Below are 22,509 nucleotides of genomic sequence, written 5' to 3'. Positions count from 1 at the left end.
CCCTTCATGATTGGCGAGACTTCATGGATACACCTTTGGTTTTGTTTCTTCCTAAGGGGAGGAATGTTGTTCGACGTTCATGGAGCAGTTTCTTCATTCATCTTCGAGCTTCTATCATTGGTGCAGATTCCAGATTGAGGGTGGGCTTCCTAATCTCTCTTCTTCTTCTTCTTCTTCTCTCATATGGGGGGGACTTTTTCCTCACATGGGGTTTTGTCCTTCACATTCTTCTATGAGATTTCTTTATACATGGTTTTCATCTCTCTTTTGGGGGAGGTTTTTTTCCATTGGGTTTTTCTCTCTTTCCCCACTTTGTGAGAGATTTCATTGCATTGGTTTTCATGCATTTGCATTTGTACATGGGTACCTAACATGGCCTCGTAGCCAAGACCCATCTTGCATTCCTTAGTTGCATTGTAGACTTTAGTGCATTCCCATAAGTTGCACTTAAGGGGGGGTGTTGGTGTAAATAATTATTCATCATGGATATTATTACACTTTGCTTAAGTTTACTTAGGAAATGCATTTCATAGTAGTTTGGGTATGAGACACTTGGGTGATTGTGCCACATTGGAATAGTGTGTGTAGGAGAATTTCCACCTTTTATGGTGTGATCTTGTTGTTACACTCCACATTCAGTGGGTGATCCACCTCATGTGGAATATTATATTGTTTCTCCTACCTACCCACACCTATTTCCTACCTACCCATGTTTCTTATTGAGCCACATGTCATGTTTGTGTGCTCACATATCCATATAGCCTTGCCTATATAAGCAGACTCATATTCATTGTATAAATAACATCGATTGATGATCCAGTTGATCAGTATTTTCTCTTGATAGAATACAGTTTATTCCTATCAATATTTTGTCTCTCTATTGTATTTTTCATTGAGCCCTAGATCTTGGCAAAATCTCACACCCTTCAAGATGGAGTTTTGAGATTTTGAGACTACAAGCTAGCTCAACTACCAATACAACGGCTCGAGCTTCAACCTCATTATTCGTGTCATTTGGTAACCTTTAAGCACCATTAATAAGGATCCTACCAGCATCATCCAGAGCAATACATCCAACACTCCAAACACCAGGATTTTCCTTTGAGACACCATCAAAATTGATCTTTACCCAGCCTTGATCTAGTCTAACTCAAATAGATGCAAAAGAGTCCCCCACACTAAGATTCATCTTAGAAAGCCCATTAACTGCATTTATTATTATTACAATAAAGAACATGTTACATTTTAATTTTTTATTTCTTTATTTTAACTTTATAAACCATGTAAAATAAAGAATTAAAAATAAAATTTAAATAACATATTCTTTATAAAAATAATTTTAATTAAAATAATGTTTCAGTTTTTTTTTAGGACAAATATTTAAAATTTAGTATAATGTAAAATAATATTTATACGGATATGAAAAAATACAACGAAGTCACATTATACTGTTTTTTGTAATTGTAAAATACGGCTTCAAATTGCAGGCCTGTATCGCGCTAGTTTGCGTCTATAAAACGGCTGCTTTTGCTATCGTCAAATAAGTCCTTTTCACAGCGTCCCATAATTTCCCTCCTCTTTGAACACGCTGGTTCATGAAAATGGTGAGCTCCACCACACAGAATGGAAAGGAAGAAATAATGGCAAAAGAGGTAGATGACAAAGAGGACAACAACAATAATGATAGTCGTGATGCTAATGGAGACGATGCAGCAGAGGAGGAGGAGGAAGAGGAAGCAGAAGCGGAAGCTGAAGAGGACGAAGACGAAAAGACCAAGGAGATTGCCCTCTTTAAAGAGGGCGACAAGGTTCTTGCCTACCACGGCCCTCTCATCTATGAGGCCAAGGTTTTTAATTCCTTCTTTCCACTCTAATTGACTTCAATTTTCCTCTCTACTGTTTATTTAGCTATGTGAGGTTACGCAATAATATTTTCTGTTTTTCTCTTACACCCGCTTTAGTGTTTTTCTATTATAACTCGAAGTAGTAGTGAGAAATTTCTTTTTGCCTCCTTTCATAAATGTTCTCGTCTTTTGGCCATTCTTGCAAAGTATTTCTCATCAGCATGTGAAATTACGAGAGAGTTTGCTTTCCCTCAGTTTGACGTGTTGTATTTGACCTTTGTAGCAAAACGAAAGTGAAAAAGTTCTCTCTGCTGTATGCTTAGCACTTTTTAAGTTTCTTCTTAATTTAAAGTGGCAGCCCGTGGTTCAACCGGAGGTTTGGTTGTATATTCCAAGCGTGGGTGTATGACCGGGTCACTAGGGTTTGTGGATTTGAGGCATTAGTTGTCTGGCTTTCAAATTTGCTTTACAAGGTGTGGACTTCAGATGTAATTTGTTATCATCGTTTTCAAATTTACCCAAAATTTGTCATCAGTGATGCGAAATGTAGCTGATAGATGATTTTGACAGAGTGGTATTATGGTGAAATCTGCTTTAAGAGTGGCAAAATTCAGCTGAAATGTGTTTTAAAAGTTGTGAAACTGAGCCAGTATATGCTTCAATTTTGCGAGATTTAGACGGTTTTTTCTTTCATTGTTGTGAAGTTCAGCCAAAATTTGCCTTTTTATGCCATGGAATCCAGCTAAAGTTTGCGTACGATATTGTGAAATTGTGGGGTAGTTCGCTTATGATGCTGTGAAGCCTGGTTTGCTGTCAATGTTGTGAAATTTAGTAGAAATTTGGTTCAAGTGTAGTGAAATTTAGTAGGAATTTATCAGAAATTTGGTTCTAGTATCGTGAAATTTAGTAGAAATTTGATTCGTGTGTTGTGAAATTTAGCTAGATTCTGCTTTCAATCTTGTGATATTTGGCAGAAGTCTTTTTTCGATGTTGCGAAGTTTGACTGGATTTTGTATTCAATGATGTGAAATTAATTGGATTTTACTTTCAGCATTTTAAAATTTAGCCTAAGTTTGCCTTAAATGTTATCAAATGCAGTTGAAACTTAGCTGAAGTTTGCTTTCAATGTTGTGATATGTCGTTGGAGTTTGCATTCATATTTAGCAATTGTCCAGAATCTGTTTCATTTGTTATAGCATTACAGCTGAATTTTGCTTTTAGTATTGTAAGATTTGACTGACATTTATCTTCAATGTTGTGAAATTCAGCCAAAAGTTGCTTTCATATGTCATAAAATTTAGATGGAATATTGCCCAAGTTTGCTTTCAATTTTGTGAAATTTGCTTGCACATGTCATGAAATTTTACTAGTTTTTAAAAATAAAATAAAAATAATGCTTGGTAAACTTTTTAACGTGACTGGCGATGCTGCATGACATGCCCTCCGGCTCCACGTGAAACACTTTTGACCCGGAGCTATGAACCGGTGAGGCCACAAACAAGGGACCTCATCCCCACACTTCACTTGTTCAAACCTGCAAGCACAACAGCCCAGCGTAGACACAAGGCCTGCGAGTACAATGGCCCAACAGGGGTTTGAACCTTGGGGGGCCACTTCACCAATGAAGTGTTTTAACCACAACACTACATGTTCGAAGACATTGAATTTTACTAGCTGAATATTGCTTTCATCTTGTGAAATTTAGTTGAAAAGTGTTTTCTTACATTGTGAAATTTAGGGAGAATTTAGATGAAATCCGCTTTTAGTGTTGCAAAAATTATTTAACTTTTCAATGACTTATGAGCATGAGGTTTTCACAGTCCATGAGAATGAGTTTAAAACTTATGGTAATGCTGTGTAATTTTATTTTCATGAACATTTCAGTTCACACTCAGTGATCCATCAACATTTCTAGTAAAATTGCAAACTTGTGTCTAGTGTCTTGAAATCTAGCTGAAAATATGTATAGCATCGTGAAATTTGCTTTCATGTAGTGATAAATTCAGTGCAAATTTTGCTATATGTTGGAAACCAAGTTGAAAATTCTTAGCTGGCAAAAACTTGGAAACTTATAAAATTGCTTAAATTTCTTTAAAACACATTGACAAAATATATCTAATGAGTCCATAAAGAGTACAAAAGTGTTTTTTATTAAATTTGATTCGTTTGAATACAAATTGAGTACAAAGTGGCATCATCGTGCAAAATCCTGATACAATAGTTAGCTGGCAACTATTATGAATTTAAGATGATTGCCTTTGAAAATTATCATCATAATTCATAAATTGCATATTACAACATTTGATATCTTCCTTTGTCCTAGTCTAATGAAAACTTGGGGAGAGTTTCTAATCTTTGCACTCTTTTGTAGCTTATTTCTTGACATTGAAGATGTGTTTGTGGCTTTGATTCGACCAAACCAATGAACTCCATTATTTGTTGTTTACCATTCTTATGCAAGGCTGAAGGTTGTATTGTATTTTAGAATAATAGTGGCATTTGAATTTTTGATACTTATAGTTTGACACTTCATCATCGACCAATGATACTATGATAGTGATATAGATAATTGTTTAAGTTGTTGATTGTGGTCTCCACTCCCAAATACCCCCATTGTAATCAAATTTCTTATATGAGGAGAGATCCCAAAATCTAGTGAGGGTCTAGGAGTGGAGATCCAAATAGAGGTGAGGAGCAATGCTCTTCGTGGGGGTTCAGGGGCAATGCCCTAACGGAGTTGAGGGGCAACATCCCTCATGGGGGTTTGGGGGCAGTGCCATTGGCGGGATTGAGGGGTAGTGCTCTGTTGATGTGTGTTTTATGCACATATGAACACAATAAAATACAAAGGTATCTTATTATCTCTTGAATGAAGTCTCTCAAATGCTATACTTCGTGATCAAATGAGACAACTCCAAGGTTATGAAATGTTTGGTCTTGACTTGTGGATAAGTTCAATGGTTTGATGTGATAATGCTGGAATCACAAGAGGACTTACATTGTACATGAATGCTTGAATGTTTGACGTTTGAATAATGCTGGAACTTGATCATCTGATATTGCAATCTTGTGATGCTCTCTCCTAAACTAACTTGAATTGAAAAATAAGGACAAAAGGGAAAGGGTTTAGGAAGACTAATCTACTCCTAAGGACAATGAAGACAATAGATGGTGCTTTGATAGACAAATTTCCCCAAACATAACTTGGCTTCGCCAAGACAAGCAACAACTACACCAAGTTCGTGCGATCTTCTAAGTAGTCGAAAGATTTTCATATTGAGGATCATTCATTCAAATACCCAATATTGGCGCAACTTGAGCAAACATCCACAATTGAACTTAGCAACCATAATCATAAGGTTCAGGCTAACTTTGCACAATCAACAAACTACCAAAAGTATGAACACTCAAGGGATTCATCAAATACCATTGCACTTCTCCATCATGATCAATGAACTTCATCTAAACTATGAGGTTAAAGAATAAGAAACCATGCAACATGTAAAAAGAATCCCACAATTGACCATAACTTCAATGAAAGTGGTGTATCCATTTACAAGCCTTGGCAACAATTTCTGCCTTTTCTCCTCTTACTCTACTCCTAACTTCTAATGATCTAACTACTATCTATCTTCTACTCTTCTACTGCTAACTATTCTCCTACTCTTCTAACATTAACCTTTACAAATGAGAGAGCTGAGCCTTATATAGACAACTCATTACAATGAATGGCTCAGATTGATTCAAGATCAATGGCCAAGATCGAAAGATAGAAACCCAAATTAGGGTTTGCTACAACCACCATTACATTGACCAATGAGAGATGAGGGTAAGTAAGATAAATAATATTTGATGTAGTGTCACGTGTCACTTTTTCTCTCCTTGAATGAGTGTTGACTTGGAACCCTTTGATTGAACGAATGGTGACTGAGATGCAACTTTAGCCTGCCTTGATTAACTTGTACTTTTACCTCGAACAATTTCATCCTCATGTTTGGAAATTTTTTCCAATCTTAGAATCTTGAAATATTTCCTTCCTTGGTGCTCTTTGATATTGAAATTCCTTGATCAAGTTCCTGATTTCTTGATGTGAAATCAGAAATCCTTTGTGCATATGTCTTGAACTTGCTTTCTTTTATTTGTTTGCCATCAAGGTGAAGTCCTCTTCATGTTTGTTCTAGTCCACATCTTTGCCTTTGGAAATCCTTGTCTCGAAATCCTCTTCCCATCCTTGAAGTGTTGATCTTCCCTATCCGCATTGTTTGAGTTTCCTTGCAATATGCATCCTCCTTCACCTCAAGCCTTGATCATCGTGCTTTCCTTGTAGCAAACCTGCAAAACAAACAAACATTGAATTAAACATCTATGGGATAAACTTTATTTCAACCTTGGTGCGAAATCCATCCGCATATGGATGGATTAGTCCTCAAAATATCCGCATTATCCTTGTCCCTTCCTTCACTTGGTGGAAATTTGATGCCAATAAGGGCTACTTTGTTATTGATCTTCATTTGAATTCTAAGTTACCGAATCGGGTACGGATACGGGTACGGGTACGTAGTTTCGGTACGCGGATACGTCAATTTTTTTGGAGGGGGTTGGGTACGTTTTGGGTACGCCTCTTTAATAAACATATGAAATCATAAATATATACATATTTAATACCTAAAACTTTAATGTCATAATAATATAAATCTATATTATATTAAATTTATAAGTTTATGAACTATTATCTTAATACCATATTAATATAAAATTATTTGATATTATTGAGTTTTTAAACATGTTAAATATTAATAATAAATATTAACAAAATAAAAGTAAAACTATATTCCTATCACTATTTTTCAAAACCTGTTAATATAAATACTACTTATTAGATCATTCATAAAATAACACATGTATAATAATAATAAAAATAATTAAATTAACAATAAATATTAAATAATATTTAATTTAATATTAATTAATATAATTTAATATAACTAATTTAAGTTTAAATTTAATAAACAATAGAATTCATTAAAATAATTGTAAGCTTCTTAATGTTAATAATAATAATAAACGATATTAAATTTAATAAAATTTTAGTAAATTAAAAACCTAAAATTAAAGTTAAAACACTTCCGTCGAGCACAACTTTGGTTTTATCTCCGTCAGGAAGAAGCTATTCGAATGGATGGAAGAGTGAATCTTCGTTGGGAGGTGGCTACTTTGCCCTCGTCTGCCCTCATTTGACCTCATCGTGCATCACCTGCCCTCGTCTGCCCTCGTTGTGCGTCGCCTTGCTGCGTCGTCTATGCTTGCATCTGTTCTAAAAAAACCCCTCGAAATCCACATTCGACATTGACTCGTCAAAAACGCCACAGAATCAAAAAATAAACGCCACGTCATTCCAAATACGTTGGGATTCATGGTTGAAAACGCGGATACGTTTCAGAGGGCAAATGCAGGAACCCTGTTCGATTCCACAGGGATTCCAGTTCGAATCCGAATCTGATTCGAATCGTACCCGAATCCAGGTCAAAACCTAGACGTACCGGTAACTTAGTTTGAATTGATATGTCCCTTCCTTTGTAATTTTGTCCTCAAGTGGAAGACTGATCCTCATCCAAACTCATTGTCCTTGAAAATTTTGTTCGATTGGATCATTTGATGGAGTGGAAATTCGAACCCCATGACACTTCAATGTTCCTCACTTTGTCCAAATATTTTTCCAGAATTAATTAAGGTTCTGATTTCAAATAGTTTCGATTGGATCATTTGATGGAGTGGAAATTCGAACCCCATCATGACACTTCAATGTTCCTCACTTTGTCCAAATATTTTTCCAGAATTAATTAAGGTTCTGATTTCAAATAGTTTTCAGACCTATAAGCTCATTAAAATCAGAAAATTCAACATTAGGTAAACAAAAATTCTGGAAAATACAAGAGATTTGATCAAAATCTGGAAAAGTTGACCTCAGAAAACCTGATTTTCAGACTTAGGATAAGTCTGATGGCAATAAATAAGTCTGAAGACACCCCTGTAAACTCAAAAAATGTATGATTTGGTGCCCAAAAATGAATGTCCAGGTCTGAAAACACTTGTCAATGCTCAGAAAATGACTGATTTTAAGTGTCTAAATGTTGCATCAAGTCTGATTTTCTGAGAACAACGTTTGGATACACCTTCCCAATCTTAGAAAATGGGGGAAATTGCAATCAAATGTGTTGTCTTAGTTCTGATTTCTGAGTGTAAATGTTTGAGAACACCCCTAGAAATGGTTGATTTAGGTGCTAGAAAGTTGTCTCAGATTTGATTTTCTTAGTACCAAGTCTGAAGACACCCTGGTATACTCAGAAAATGACTAATTTGAAGCTCAAAAAAAGTATGCCCAGGTCTGAAAATGTCACTTGGAAGTTTGAATACACTAAAAAAGTGACTGATTTTTTATATTAAAGTTGTAATAGAGTCTGATTTTCTGAGGACTGAGTCTGAATACGCCCTCCAATGTCTGAAAATACTCAGAAAATGGTGTATTGAAGTCTTATTTTCTGATGCTAAAGTCTGAATACACATCTTCGAGGTTTGAAAATGGCCTCCAAAAGTCTGAAGATACGTTGGAAATGAAAGAAATCAGGGGTTGGAAGTGGTCATAGCCATGTCATGCACTTGCACTTAAGTTGTTTCACCTTTCTAAACTCAAAAATGGCCATGCTTGAATAAACTATGTGGCTGGAAATGAAGTTTCAGTCTAAAGACAACCTGCAACTAACATGAATCAGCCTTTTGAAGTAGTCATTGCCATGTGAAATGCTTACATATGAAATATTTTACCTCTTAAAGGTCAAAATGGCTAGATGGCTAAGTCTGGGCAATAACAAGTGGCTGGAAATGATAACTAAGTCTGCAGAAAAGACTGAGAGTGAAGCTTCAGACTGTAACAGAAATGGTGCCACCACAATATGCCTGCAAAAGTCTCCAAATTTGATGTCTAGACAAAATCGCTTTTGGCAGGAAGTGAAAATCAGACCTGGAAATGAAGGTCTAGCCAACAATGGTGATCAAGATAACCTCCAGCAATGGCGCCAAATTCTGATCTGAGTGTAATGGTACCCCTCTATCATCAATGGCATCCAACAATATCAACAAAATAACCCCAAAAAGTGAAGGGCTCATCCACATACAAAGTCACGGCTTTCCCAACAATGGCACCACCCTCCAAAATCATAGAAAATGTGTCTCAATCAGCCACCAAACTCACTGAAGCTCCTCTAATGGCAACGACCAGGTCTGATTGGACAAACAATCTCCTCCAATCTGCAACTATAGCTCACAAAAATGATGTCCAATGGACACACAGGCAAAATTGCCTAGCTGGAAACTCTCCAACTTGCCTCCATTCTGCCACTTGACTGTCACAATCAACACTTATAATATTATTTTAATACTGGGCTGGGCTCTTTTAAACTTGTTTTTACCTTTTTAATTCACCACACAAGCAATGTGGGATAAAGCTTGCCTCTTATAGCAACTTGGGAAAATCGATTTGCCTTAGGAAAACATTTTAATTATTAAATGATCATTGCAAATCATTAAATAATTGTTGCTGATTCTTAAATAATTGTTAAAAAGGCAAAAATCATAAAATGTCAACCACATTTGCATTAATTTTAATTCTTTCATCAACTTTGAGCCAATTGGGGAAAATCACTCCATGTGTGGATAAAAATCCACATGAAAAATCATCACAAATCATCTTAATTGCCTCTTGGGGAAAATTGATCCCCATTTGGATGATTATCCAGATCAAAAATCATCATAGGTCACACTTGGGGGAAATTCGCCACACATTAGGACAATTATCCGCACTAAAATCCATCGAACTTGCTCATCATCTGACTTGGGGAAAAACGACATCCAGGAGGAAAATTTCCAACACAGAGACAAATTTTGGGCCTCCAGCCACAACACAGATAACCATAACTTGCTCAAACCTTCATACAGACCTCTAAAAATTGCACTGAATCATCAATCCCCTATAAACCATTTAATCTGCAAACTCTAATAGTCAACATGCTAAACAAAACAAGTCAATGAATTCACTACATCACTATCATAGATACAGAAATAAGTTGACATCAATGAAAACACATCTCTCAGATATGACTAAAGCACATATTTGTAGCATTTTACTAACAATCTCCCCAAACATCCAACAACATCTTCACATGCATTAAATGAGTTATGTATATGAGTTCGAATAATGATTCGATCATATACATGTATATACGTAGGTAATTATGATATATAAAAACTTATTGATTATTTTTGCTTTGTGAAAATTCATTTGATTATATACATATATATACATATTTGGGAAAAACGCCCTCCATCAGGATTTTGAGTGGGGGAAAATAATGGGTCATTGGAAATTTGCTTAAAAACTTGGGGAAAAACGCCCCTCATCAGGATTTTTGACCCTTAGACTTCAATTTAGTGGATTTCCATTAGGAATTTAATAATTTCTCCACTCAAAAACACCTAGACATGTTAAATTTCATAATTACGCATCGGGACTTAGCCAAATTTATCAAAATTTGAGCGAGAAAATAGGGATTTCATCGAGATAAAGTGCAATTTTGACTTGAATCACTTCCTAGGAGCAAGAAAACAACCCCTAAAGGACCTCTTGACGCTAAGGCACAAAAATATCACTGACTTATACTCATTTAGACATATTTACACTCAAATTTCAAGACAAAATTGAAACTCAACACTTAGCAAGAATAAATCAAAATTCTAAGGCAACTTGACACTTAGGATCATTTTAATCATCTCTTGCATTTTGACATGACACCCTCTCATAAGCAAAGGCTGAAACTAGGAGACTACTGCTAAACTAAAACAACCTAAGTGAAACATCTGCCCTAAAAAGTGAAAAGTGGGGATCCCATTTGCAATGGTGCGATGTGTGAAAACGTCACAATATGCCCCTCGTGGAGTTTGAGCGCAGCGCCCCTGGTGCATTCCCTTTTGTGATACAAGGTGGGGTCGAGGGGCAACACCCTTGCCACCAAGCACAAATTAAGGCCTTTGAAACAACACAAAATTTCTTGTCGCACACCATTCCACAATTTAATCACTTAAGGGAGAAATTAGGTATTTGGTGAAAAACACGTAAACTTTTGAGAGCACCAACTCTCTTTACTGCTGAAGCACCAACTCCAGAACGTGAACAACCTTAAATACAAGAATCAATGAGATTTTTCTGAGCAATTACAGCACCTCCATCACTAGCAAGAGATATACAACATCCCCAAAATTCAAGTTATTCAGAAGCAATTCATTAACCACTAAGATACACTCAGAACTCTGAAACAAATACTTTAACCTCACAATTCTATCTACCAATCTGAATTTCTTGAAGATGAAGCTGCGTTGACACACTGCACAACTTTTCAACAGTAATATTCCAAAAAATCTCGATTCAATATGAAGCCACAAACATCAGTATAGTCAAAAGGATTTCAGCCTTCACTTCCGTCCACTCCAATAATCGTATTCTTCTCTTCTCATAGAAACAACACTGGAATCTATATTCTTAAAAAATAACTGCAGCTTAAAAGACTTTTTTCTTTTTCTTTATAACACACCGCTATTACTTCTCTCATCCAACTACCCCCGCATCTCACAATGTCTCAATATATACTTTGACAGTTCACTTAACGTATAGCAGGAAACCAGCACTGCAATTACCATCATCATCTGTTTTTATTTAATTGAGCATTTAAAGCCCCACGGCACAAACAGCTGCATCCCTCTATTTAGCACCAAAACAGATTCCCAAAGAGATATGCACGGTGGTCATGAATAATCAATCTCCTTAAATCCAAAAAATGTTACAGCCTGCTCGACACTAAAAACACCCAACACAAAACTCCACAATGACTGCCCAGCTGACATAAAAGTTAAATTTTTTTTTATCGGGAATTCAATTATTCTAAAGTATAGCCGCTCAGCAAAAGTAAAGAATTTGGACGCAAAAAATGTGAGTAGCACTTCCTTAAAAAAATAATTCACTTCAACTCCACAATTAAAATCGTGGCCCAGTTGTAAAATAGACGGACTCATTCAAAGCACCACTCTACAATACGATTCTATATAAAAACTTTTTGCAAAGGAAAACACGTCATTCATACAGCTGGAAATTCTTTTGTCTTCATGCATAGAAGAAGCGTTACATGCAGCTGGAAATTCTTTTCGCTTTCTAGAGAAACGGCTTAATGAAACATTAAAAAGCTTTTCAACCATAACTTCCAGCTGTCCCCATATTCTGAAGCAATAAACTATAGCCAGCCCATTGAATAAGACAAATATACTTCCTTTTATCGGCTGATATGGAAGAGTCAACCTTCCAAAACGATGCCATTCACAATTAAAAAATCTGAAACCGCAGCCCATAATAAAATATATGAATTTGTTAGGCTCCACAAACTTTATAACGGCAGCCTTTAATAAAATCTCCTTGCCCACGATATGAAAAAGGAAAATTATGTCTGAAGCCGTCAGTCCTAAACATAGTATGTTAAAGGAGTCTCATGGAGGTGGTAAAGAATTAAAGTGCCAGCTGTAGCTAACAATCGAATCTAGAAGAAAAGTCAACCTCTTCACATAACACCCAAAAGCTTTAGACATACTTCGATTGGAAAAAGATATTAACAACCGTTTTGACTATTCAAAGGATGACATGGCACATGATATGACTAAGCAGCTGATACAAAAACAAGTAAGCATCCAACTAGCTGAAGCTGTCAGCCAGACACCTGAAGCAGCCAACCAGGCAGTTCAAGCAGCTCAAGCAGCTCAACCAAAATTGAGAAAATTTAATGAATAAACAGTAGCTCGAAAATCACTTCAAACTTAGTCAAATATTACTTGAGTAATCCTCCAACTTGAATAGCACAGGCTTGACAAAAACACTTGACATCAATGACAAAATGTCTAACAATTGGAACATTTTTATGAAGAATGTTTGCTCTCCAAGTGTTATGCGAGGAAGTGTGAGGGGCATTCATGCATTTTTAGGGCAAAACTGTGACTTTTTAAACTATTTTTTGCATTTTACATTTTTTAATGTGTCTGGCGAATACTGGCCAAGAACTCGATGAGGAAAAACTTGGCGAGTTTCTTTGGTGAGTAAAGATGGGAAAAGGTTGTTTGCAAAGAACTCGATGAGTACTTGTAGGTCTGCCAACTATGGAAATTGTTTTCATTGATGTAAAACTTATCTGAAAATTGCTTTCATTATTGTGAAATTTAGCTATAATTTGATTTAACCAAGGCTGTCCTCCCTTTTTATTAAACTGTGACTTTTTAAACTATTTTTTGCATTTTACATTTTTTAATGTGTCTGGCGAATACTGGCCAAAAACTCGATGAGGACTTGCCAAAAACTTGGCGAGTAAAGATGGGAAAAGGTTGTTTTGCAAAGAACTCGATGAGTACTCATAGGTCTGCCAACTATGGAAATTGTTTTCATTGATGTGAAACTTATCTGAAAATTGCTTTCATTATTGTGAAATTTAGCTATAATTTGATTTAACCAAGGCTGTCCTCCCTTTTTATTAAGATAAATGCAAATAATTTGTTACTATGACCTGATGGATACACAATATTGAAATTCTGATGGTTCAGCTGAAGTCATTTGTTTTTTGTCTTTTTCTCGAAAAATGTGTGTTTTTTTTAATTTTTTTTTTAATAAAAATAACATTTTATTGTAATGAGTCAGTCTTTTACGGAGTCTAAATCTGATCTCTCATTCAAGGAAATTGTTTCTTGTAGGTTGCAAACTTGGAAACCTGGCACATTTATAATTTTTTTGGTTTCTAAATAGTTTTTGGTTCCCAAAAACTTAGTGCCTGCAAAGCAATATTTTAGGCGATTATGAAAACATTTTGAGAAGCTTCAAGTTTCTTGCAATTAAATTTTTTAAACTTCCGATACTGTTTCTAGGAGTATCTTAAAGTTTCTATTGTTGTTTGCAAGAGTTTCATGACCCTTTTGTCATTTTTGTCTTGTATCTTTGTTACTAATGTTGACCTATAAAATCTAACCTATAGCCTAACTTCTATATCCTAGAAGGCTCTTCTATCCCGCACTGGCGGTTCAGGATGCAGGGGTTAGCAATGGCACATTCCTGACTAGAGGGTATTGCCTTCCAAGTTCCACCCCCGGATGGAGCAGAGAGAGTTGTGGCTATCCAAGTTATGGGAGGCTATCCTAAAAATTAGATAGCTAAGAAGTTGATCCAGTTTATCCAGAACTAGCAGCGGATCTAAATGCGGTAGACCTCGTAGATGCAATTGCAATTCCAGGTGCAGTTCCAAATCCGATTGTTGACCTGGTTTATTCACCACCACCAGTGGAGTAAGTAGCATAGCCAGTTTGATAGCGTAAAAATTGAAGCAGTTCCAAATCTTGCCGATACAGGCAATCCCCCATTTTCAATCTCTTCTCTCAGGATCTCTCACTGCGAATCCCCCACAGAATAGTAGGGCCTGCTTCTGAATGAATGAGAAAAAGGTATCTACTACTCAAAGGTTCATTCAACTCCGCTTTACCATTCAATGTTTTGCTGTGAAGGGGGATGCAATTCCTGCCGTGTACCGACTTTACCATCTTGGTTTTCTATATGGGAATTTTTGAATTTCTAAATATCCCTTTCTAATTTTGGAACAAGATAGTATCAAGTATATTATTAGAAGAAGGAAATTGGTGAGATAGACAAATCATATCCCAATTGAGAGAAACATGCCTACCCTATAGCAATTATTATTCAATAGAGTAATTCGGGAACATGCAGATCTATAAATGTGAATCTAGCTATATGCAAACCCTATTTGTGGTCAGATTTACATATATAAATTTGTATATGGCAATTTAGTCCCTGTATTCTACTCTATAGTCTTTTGGATAGTCGTGGCTTCCATTGCCTAACATTGTTAAACATAGCAGCAAAAATCTGACAATGGAAGCAATTTAGTCCAGTTCTTATTAACTGCTCTTCTATCTTATCTGATTGGTGGTGATGTCACTGGATGCTTTTGATTCCTTTCCTTTATATCTCTCAATGTGAGGGAGAGGTCACACCTCTTCATCATGTATGCCCTTTGGCAAGAGACATGCCATTATTAGCACCCTTCTGAAAGAGTGCAACTCTTCATTATTTCTGCCCTTTGAAAGGGACACAACCTTTCCAATCAGATCTACACTTCTTATTTAAATTAGATCTGCACTATTGATTCCCAAATTATCCACCTTTCAAATGAAGTTCTCTTCTCACTTTAATATCTCTTGTTTGAGGGAGTCACAACTTTTCATCTTAGGCCTTTTGACCATTCATTAAACTTAACTAAATTTTAGTAACGGTTATGTTTAATTTTATTCTTTATATTTATAATTTTATTATTATTGTTTATTATTAAATCCTATTTTGAAAAGGGGACATTACAGTTCGCCCTTCTCAAAATTGTTTGTGCTCATGCAATGTTCACGGGGTCTTAATCATAATTCACCTTCTGCTGAGCGACGCTGATATTAACCAAGGCATTGAGAATTTGCAAGGTTTGCAATTTAAGACAAGTTTTCTCTCATCACTCTTAGTGAAGGAACTAGGTCATCTTGTAATAGCATCAAAACTGATTTGGATTGACCCAATGTTTGCACGATAGTATGACCCACGTCTATGACTTCAAATGTAATAAATCCCTATCTTTTGATTCCCCCGAGTTATTCTCATATTCTAGATTAACTAAAAATATGGAACCAAACACGAAGCATACACTTGAGAACACGAAGTATACACATGAATGCATGAAGGCACGGAGCATATACAAAGTATATACATTAATATGTGCAAACACAGAGCCTTCACACGAGTACACACATTGTTAGACCATTCTTATTGTCTAGAATGCATTTATTGATTTGCCTTTACCCTGCAGGATGGTAGGATCAAAGTTCGGATACCAATCGTAATGTCCCCTTACAAGTTTTGTCCTAGAAATATAATTATAACAAATTAGCGTTAGGGTTACTCTTAACTAAGTAAGGTTTATTATATTTCTAACTAGGAAGATCAACATATTTCAACATAACTATTATGCTGAGATTCAATTATTGCAACTAATGAACATTTACTTTGATAATACATTTGATAAGTATTATATTTAATCCCCAATCTCTATCTCTAACCTAATCCTCAACCCTACGGAAATGGAGAACAACCATGTTAGGGTGCTAGAAACTATCCTCACAAATAGTGCTATTGTAGCATGGTCCATTCCATTGCAGGACTTACCTATCTTGCGAGGTATTAAGCATATTAACTGCTGATCAAGATGGAGTTTCGTTTAGTGCTTTTCCATGATGAAAAACAGAAGCAAAACCTCATACTCTAGCTGGCCGAAACCTTTAAAAAAAATTTAGAATACGGAAATAGGGTCACCAATTATAGAAATAGAACAACTTTTATGCTTTGTGTTTGGAGAAGGGTCGGCTTCTCTTTTAATTTTAAATATTTAGATTTAATTTTTAAGTTTCATTAATTTTAAATTTGTTTTTTAAATAAAATTTAATATCTCTTTAAATCATGTGGATAGTTAATGTAATTTGTCTTTTTAATTAAATGATAATATATTTAATATACAGTATATAAAATTTGATATAGTTATTATTTATATATTAATAATATTTAAATTAAATTTAAAAATGTTATAATATTATTAATAATATTTAAATTAAATTGTAAAATGTTATAATATAAATAAGTTTTAAAATTTATTATAATGTATTCAAATTTAACATAATATAATTTTTTTATGGATTTATTATTTATTTTTAAAAAATATCAAATTTATATAAGGCGAATTTAATGACTTTTTTTTTTTCGAATTTTTTGACCTAGCCAAACTTCATCCGAATTTTATTGTTGTCGAACATGAATTTGAACTTGAACTCGAACCTTGTGACATAGTTAATGACTACTTATCATTTTCTTCGATTAACTATTTTTCATTTGTTTATCATTAATTTCCTTTCACCATTGATTATTATGTGATTTCTATTGTGGCTGGGTAATCATGGATATATCCATAATTGATTTCCTCTTAAAATACTTTTATTTCAGTATTGATCGGATGTTTCTACTTTCTAGTTCGATCATGATTATTAATAAAGTCATATTATTAATACTTTAGTGTCAAGCATATATTAAATTTGATCAAAGGAAATATGAAGGTTAGGAATGGGGCATGACAGTCTGAGATAAAGGTTGTGATCCAATTGATAAACTAGCTACAGTCTATCCTGATAGGGCTATGACAGTCCCTATGCATACCACCAAGAACAAGAACAAGGATGTTACTGCCTGTAACTTTATAACAGTTCTGTTCTGATCTGATTGATGGTGATGTCACTGGATGCTTTGATTCCTTTTCTTTATATCTCTCAATGTGAGGGAGAGGTCACACCTCTTCATCATGTATGCCCTTTGGCAAGAGACACACCCTTTCACCATTAGCACCCTTTGAAGGAGTGCAACTCTTCATTATTTCTGCCCTTTGAAAGGGACACAAACTTTCACAATCAGAGCTGTACTTCTTATTCAAATCAGATCTGCACTTCTTATTTAAATCAGATCTGCACTTTTGATTCCCATATTCCCCTCTCAAATGAGATTCTCTTCTCCCTTTTATATCTCATGTTTGAGGGAGTCGCAACTTTTCATTTCATGCCTTTTAACCATTCATTAAATTTAACTAAATTTTAATTATTTTATTTTTATATTTTAATTTTCATTCTTTTATATTTTAATTTTATTATTAGTATTTATTATTAAATCCTATTTCAAAACGGGGACATTACAACTCTCCACTTGTTCCTTTAATGGTTACTTAGTTGGATTGTCACTGTTCAGAATCGGTATAAGCACTTCCCATCCACCTGATCCACTTTTTAAATAATTATTTTCTCAATTTAATGATTATTTTCAGGTCCATGCTAAAGTTGGCTGCCAATTCTATAATTCTTTATTTTTTTAAAGCTATGCTTAATAGATATCCGATCAAAGGAGTCCATTGGGAGAAGAATTTCATCCAACTAATTCCTAAGATACTAGCCTTTTTACGTATCTTTCTAATTACCTCTCCCTTTCATAGAGTCTACTTCCAAGAATTTTTTTTGAAGATCCTGGCACTTGGCAATTCCAGGACCCTTGCATTGTTGTTAATGGCTATGAGTAAATCTGTTGTAGAAGCAAAGCCAAGTTCTCTTCAACCCCCACCCAGCTCCATCTTTCCCATGGCTTTCCCTTGATGCATTATTGAAGTTTATATCCACCGAAATCTTATCAGGAGGTTCCCTTGTTATTATTTTCCTCTTCTTTCAACCCTAAAATCCTACGTTACTGGATTTGCTTGCAGACTGGCCGGATCTTGGTTCGGTTTGAAACAAATCTGTGATCCGGTCTGATCTGCCTGTAGATACGGGTAAGATGCATGAGAATGATGGTGGGGTTCATTTGGGATGAGTCCAAGTGAACTCAAGCAAGATCCAAAACATGCATCCATCCATTTTTTTGCCTCTTAATATTTTTTTCACCTTTGACGTTGCCTTCTAAAAAATTACGAAAATGGTGTGCCCCATGAAGGTCTATGTAGTTTTGAAGGTCTTCATTTGGGGGCTGCCCCCTAGATCCTTAGAAGGGGTGTTGCTTGTCGACCCTGTTAGGGGCATTGCCCCTAGACCCCCACGAAGCTATGGGATATTGAGCTAGAGCAAACTGATTTGGATGCTTCCAGTTTCCGACATATTACACTTGAGCTCAAAAGTGAGCACACTTTCAGTGCGAGTGGTAGTGGCATTGCTTGTGGTTCTTCTAATCTTACTACATTGTCTAATGTTAATGATGATGTTGGTGTCGATGATTTAGAAAATCCTTAGTACGCTGAAAATTGATTGTTAAACTTGGTGTCATGATTATATTTCTAGTGATAGTAAGACCCAAAAACAATGTGGTCATTTGGCAGCGATTTCTTTTAGCATATCATGTTCATCCGGTCATTATATTATCATATTTACATATTATATTACTATATATTTATTAATTATATTATGATATATTTATATATTATATTATATATTTATAAATTAAATTATTATATATTTATATATAAATATTTATTAAATTAATAATTTTAATAGTATTATATTATATTTACATGTTTCTTGTACGGACATGCCCAAAACGAACCCAACCCCCAATTTTTTTAGCTGAATCCACAAACTGGATATACGAACTGAAAACAGGATCCATAACTGAACTGATAACTGAGACATTTAATTATGACACTTGTTTTGATGTTTGTGCATGCACAACTAGGCCCCATTCCACTACAACTTGGTTGGAACGATTTATTGCAAACTCTAGCTAAGTGGTTGCGCTAGTTAACATTTGAGAATTATTTCCTTAATCTACAGCAGAAATTTAGGACAATTTCCACTAAGGTAGGAGGACATGATGCGACATGGTCACATGGCCTATTCTATTTTGTTAAATTATAACATATTAACCTGAGCTATTTTATCTTCTTGAACAATCAAATAGTCTTATGGGCTTATAGAATATTCTAAAATATAGTATGCATCTGTGTGTAAACCTTTCTATTATTATAATTTCTTCATCTAGATTTTTTTTTGTACAGGTAGAATTGTGACAAACACTTTCAGTTCCTTTCATTTTTGCAATTGTTTTCTTACTACATTACAGCTTCTTCATAGTCATTCAAGAGACAATAAGTTGACACCTCTAAGACTTTTGTTTTTTCTTTGAAAGATAATTTATCATTCCTTGCTTCAAACATTGTTGAGTAGCTTACGTGGCCTTTCAGCATTGAATTTTTTCTGTTAGATTTTCAGAATCTTTTTTTTGTGAAATACTTGAAAGACATGGATGCAGCACGGAGGATTTTGACTTGAAATTGAGTTATGGTTGGTCATTTAGAATTATTTCTAGCAGGAGTTTGTAGTTTGTCTTTAGATGATTCAATTACACATTATCTAACTTTGTCTCTTTTTTTGGCTGAAGGTTCAAAAAGCAGAGATTCGGAAAAAAGAATGGAAATATTTTGTACACTATCTTGTGAGCACCATGCCATCGTTTTCACCTCTTCGTTTATAAGTTGTAGATGCATTAACACTGTAAATTAACCTTCAATGTGAAGGGTTGACTCTTTAGTATGTGCATCTTATTCTTGTGGCCTTACAGCATTAGGTTTGTTATCAATTATTCCTGTTGTAAGTTGCCAGGGTAGGAAGAAGTGGTAGCTAATTGGATAATATAGTATTTCTATCATGTGTAATAAGGTTAACTAACTTTCTAATTCCTTTCCCTTGTATCATGTATTACAGGGTTGGAGCAAAAAGTGAGTTTTCATCTCTTGGTTTTGCCTTTCTTTTAGTTTGCGATTTACAGGTGTACTCCAGCTATACAATAACATTTGTATATGGATGAAATGTCGTATTGTATGGTTTGATGCTATTTTGTTGTTTATGCTGCATTATTTTAGATTGCCATATTGACATGCTTATTGACTCTCTGTCACTGAATGCGGTAAGTAATATTTAAATATTAAATAATAAATACCAATGTATTCAATGCTATTCTGTTTTTGTAAAACCAATCTAGTCATAACATGGCTGCAGTGTTCCTGATTGAAATGGGTGTGAGGGTCTTGAAATTGAATTCAGATAGAAAATGAAAGAATATGAATTCTTGTTTCTATTGTTGTCTGTTTTTTGGACACCTGTGTAGACAAATGGATGTTGATATTACATTAATGTAATAATGGACAGCTGGGATGAATGGGTTGGCCCAGATCGCCTTATGAAGATCACGGAAGAAAATGTACGAAAGCAGCAAGAGTTGATCAAACACACAAGTGCTGACAAAAATATCAGGGGCCGTGCAGCACAAAACAGACCAAGAAGCTTTATTGGTTAGTTACCTCCCTTTGTCTATTTTAAAATTTTTAACATGTCTGCTAAATTTTCTGCCAGACAAATCAGATATTGCATTATTTGGTTAAACTAATGGGAAATGCCCCAAATTTAGGCATGCTTATTTGATAATGGGCTACATTCCACCATTTTGTTTTAATGTAATCTGACTTCAGCGTGGCACCATTGGTTTTTATTATTTCGATGAGGAGAAGCAACTACAAACTACTAGGGGTTCTTTTAACCATCCAAGGCTGGTACTTAGAAATCTTTTGTTCGGTTCTAGCCATGCCATTAGAATAATAAAACATGATTGTTTGGGCTTAGTAATGAACTTAGAGTTACAACAAAAAGTGGATTGCCATATAGCATATTGCAATAATTTATGATTTTTAAATATGTTCTTATCTTTGTTGACTGTTATGTTGCATATGATTTCACTTATATTATATGTTCGGGCATGTCAGGTTCATTCGTTGTGGCCATGTGACGAAAAGATAAGGGTCCCACATGAACTTACATTTTATATTACAAATTCCTGCAAATCAAAAATTACATTCTATACCCATATCACCTATAAGAAAAGCAATTTAAGGGTTAGCTTTCTAACTAATTTGTAGTTCTAAGGTTGGACTAGCATAGGACAAATCCCATCATTCAATTATCAGAAAAGAACGCCAACACAACTCGTTTCTTATTTTGAGTGAGTATGGTGACTTGTAATGCAATACACATCAATTAATTAAATGATGATTAATTACCTAGTAAATGATGCTTAATTGGATGGACGACATATCAATTGATGTGGAGATTGGTCAAGGAGTGCAAAGATACATTCTAAATGAAGTTAAATTGGTTGGATGTGATATTAAATGTGCCAACAAATATGCAAATACCTTCTTATAATTGGCAAGGTGGATTGAACATCCAAGTCATTTGGGCGGATATAACAGCTAGCAAAGTAGAAGAGTCAATTTGGATAAATTAATATTGATGGCAAAGTTATATCCAATTTATTTGGATTAAAACATTTGTGATTGTTAGTTCTAATTGATTGCAATTCTTGATGATTTAAGTGAAAAATCATTTACGTTTCTTGATTAAAGTTGCAAGGAGAATCGCTATAGTCAAAGAATTGATACTGTCATGGTTCTTTTACTTTTCCTGTGAAGAAGTTTTAAATCTTTGAGGTTGCATACCAAATCTAATTGTTTTACTTTGCTTTGGAATAACTTGAAATTTGTACTGGAAATGATTTATTGATGAGCAACATTCATCCTATTACTTATCTTTTTAATGTTTGGGATGCCATATTGTATGTTATTACTACATAATGTAGTTAATATAAAAGAGTTTGAACTACTAATGTGCTAATGCCTAAGGATATTATCAAAATTCTCTTTGCTCTTTTAATTGTAATTTTACCTATCCATCAATGTTAAACCTTACTAACATGAAATATCTTGTTATTGTGCATGTAAAATATCTACAAACAAATTCTTGCGGTTCAATCTATTTTTTTGGAGAATAAAGATAATAGTACAACAAAAGATAAAGGTAACTTGGTTGAAGATTTTACTTTGCGTATTTATTCTATGATTTAAATTCTTATGCTTTGTTA

General features: G+C 34.7%; 1 protein-coding gene across 1 annotated transcript in view; it reads left to right on the top strand.

The window, feature by feature from the left end:
• The first annotated feature begins 1,450 nt into the window (after nt 1–1,450).
• Nucleotides 1,451–22,509, top strand: part of LOC131068485 (protein MRG1) — a 143,424-nt gene continuing 122,365 nt past the window's right edge. Inside the window, exons 1-4 of the mRNA XM_058003670.2 lie at nt 1,451–1,847; nt 19,978–20,031; nt 20,301–20,314; nt 20,745–20,887. Coding sequence (XP_057859653.2) covers nt 1,596–1,847; nt 19,978–20,031; nt 20,301–20,314; nt 20,745–20,887 — 463 coding nt within the window. The 5' untranslated portion in view covers nt 1,451–1,595. The remainder of the gene's footprint in view (nt 1,848–19,977; nt 20,032–20,300; nt 20,315–20,744; nt 20,888–22,509) is intronic.

Source organism: Cryptomeria japonica, chromosome 3 (assembly GCF_030272615.1).
Source record: "Cryptomeria japonica chromosome 3, Sugi_1.0, whole genome shotgun sequence".
Lineage (NCBI taxonomy): Eukaryota > Viridiplantae > Streptophyta > Pinopsida > Cupressales > Cupressaceae > Cryptomeria > Cryptomeria japonica.
Note: the sequence above shows the minus strand (reverse complement) of the source record. Positions and strands in the feature narration are given on the sequence as shown.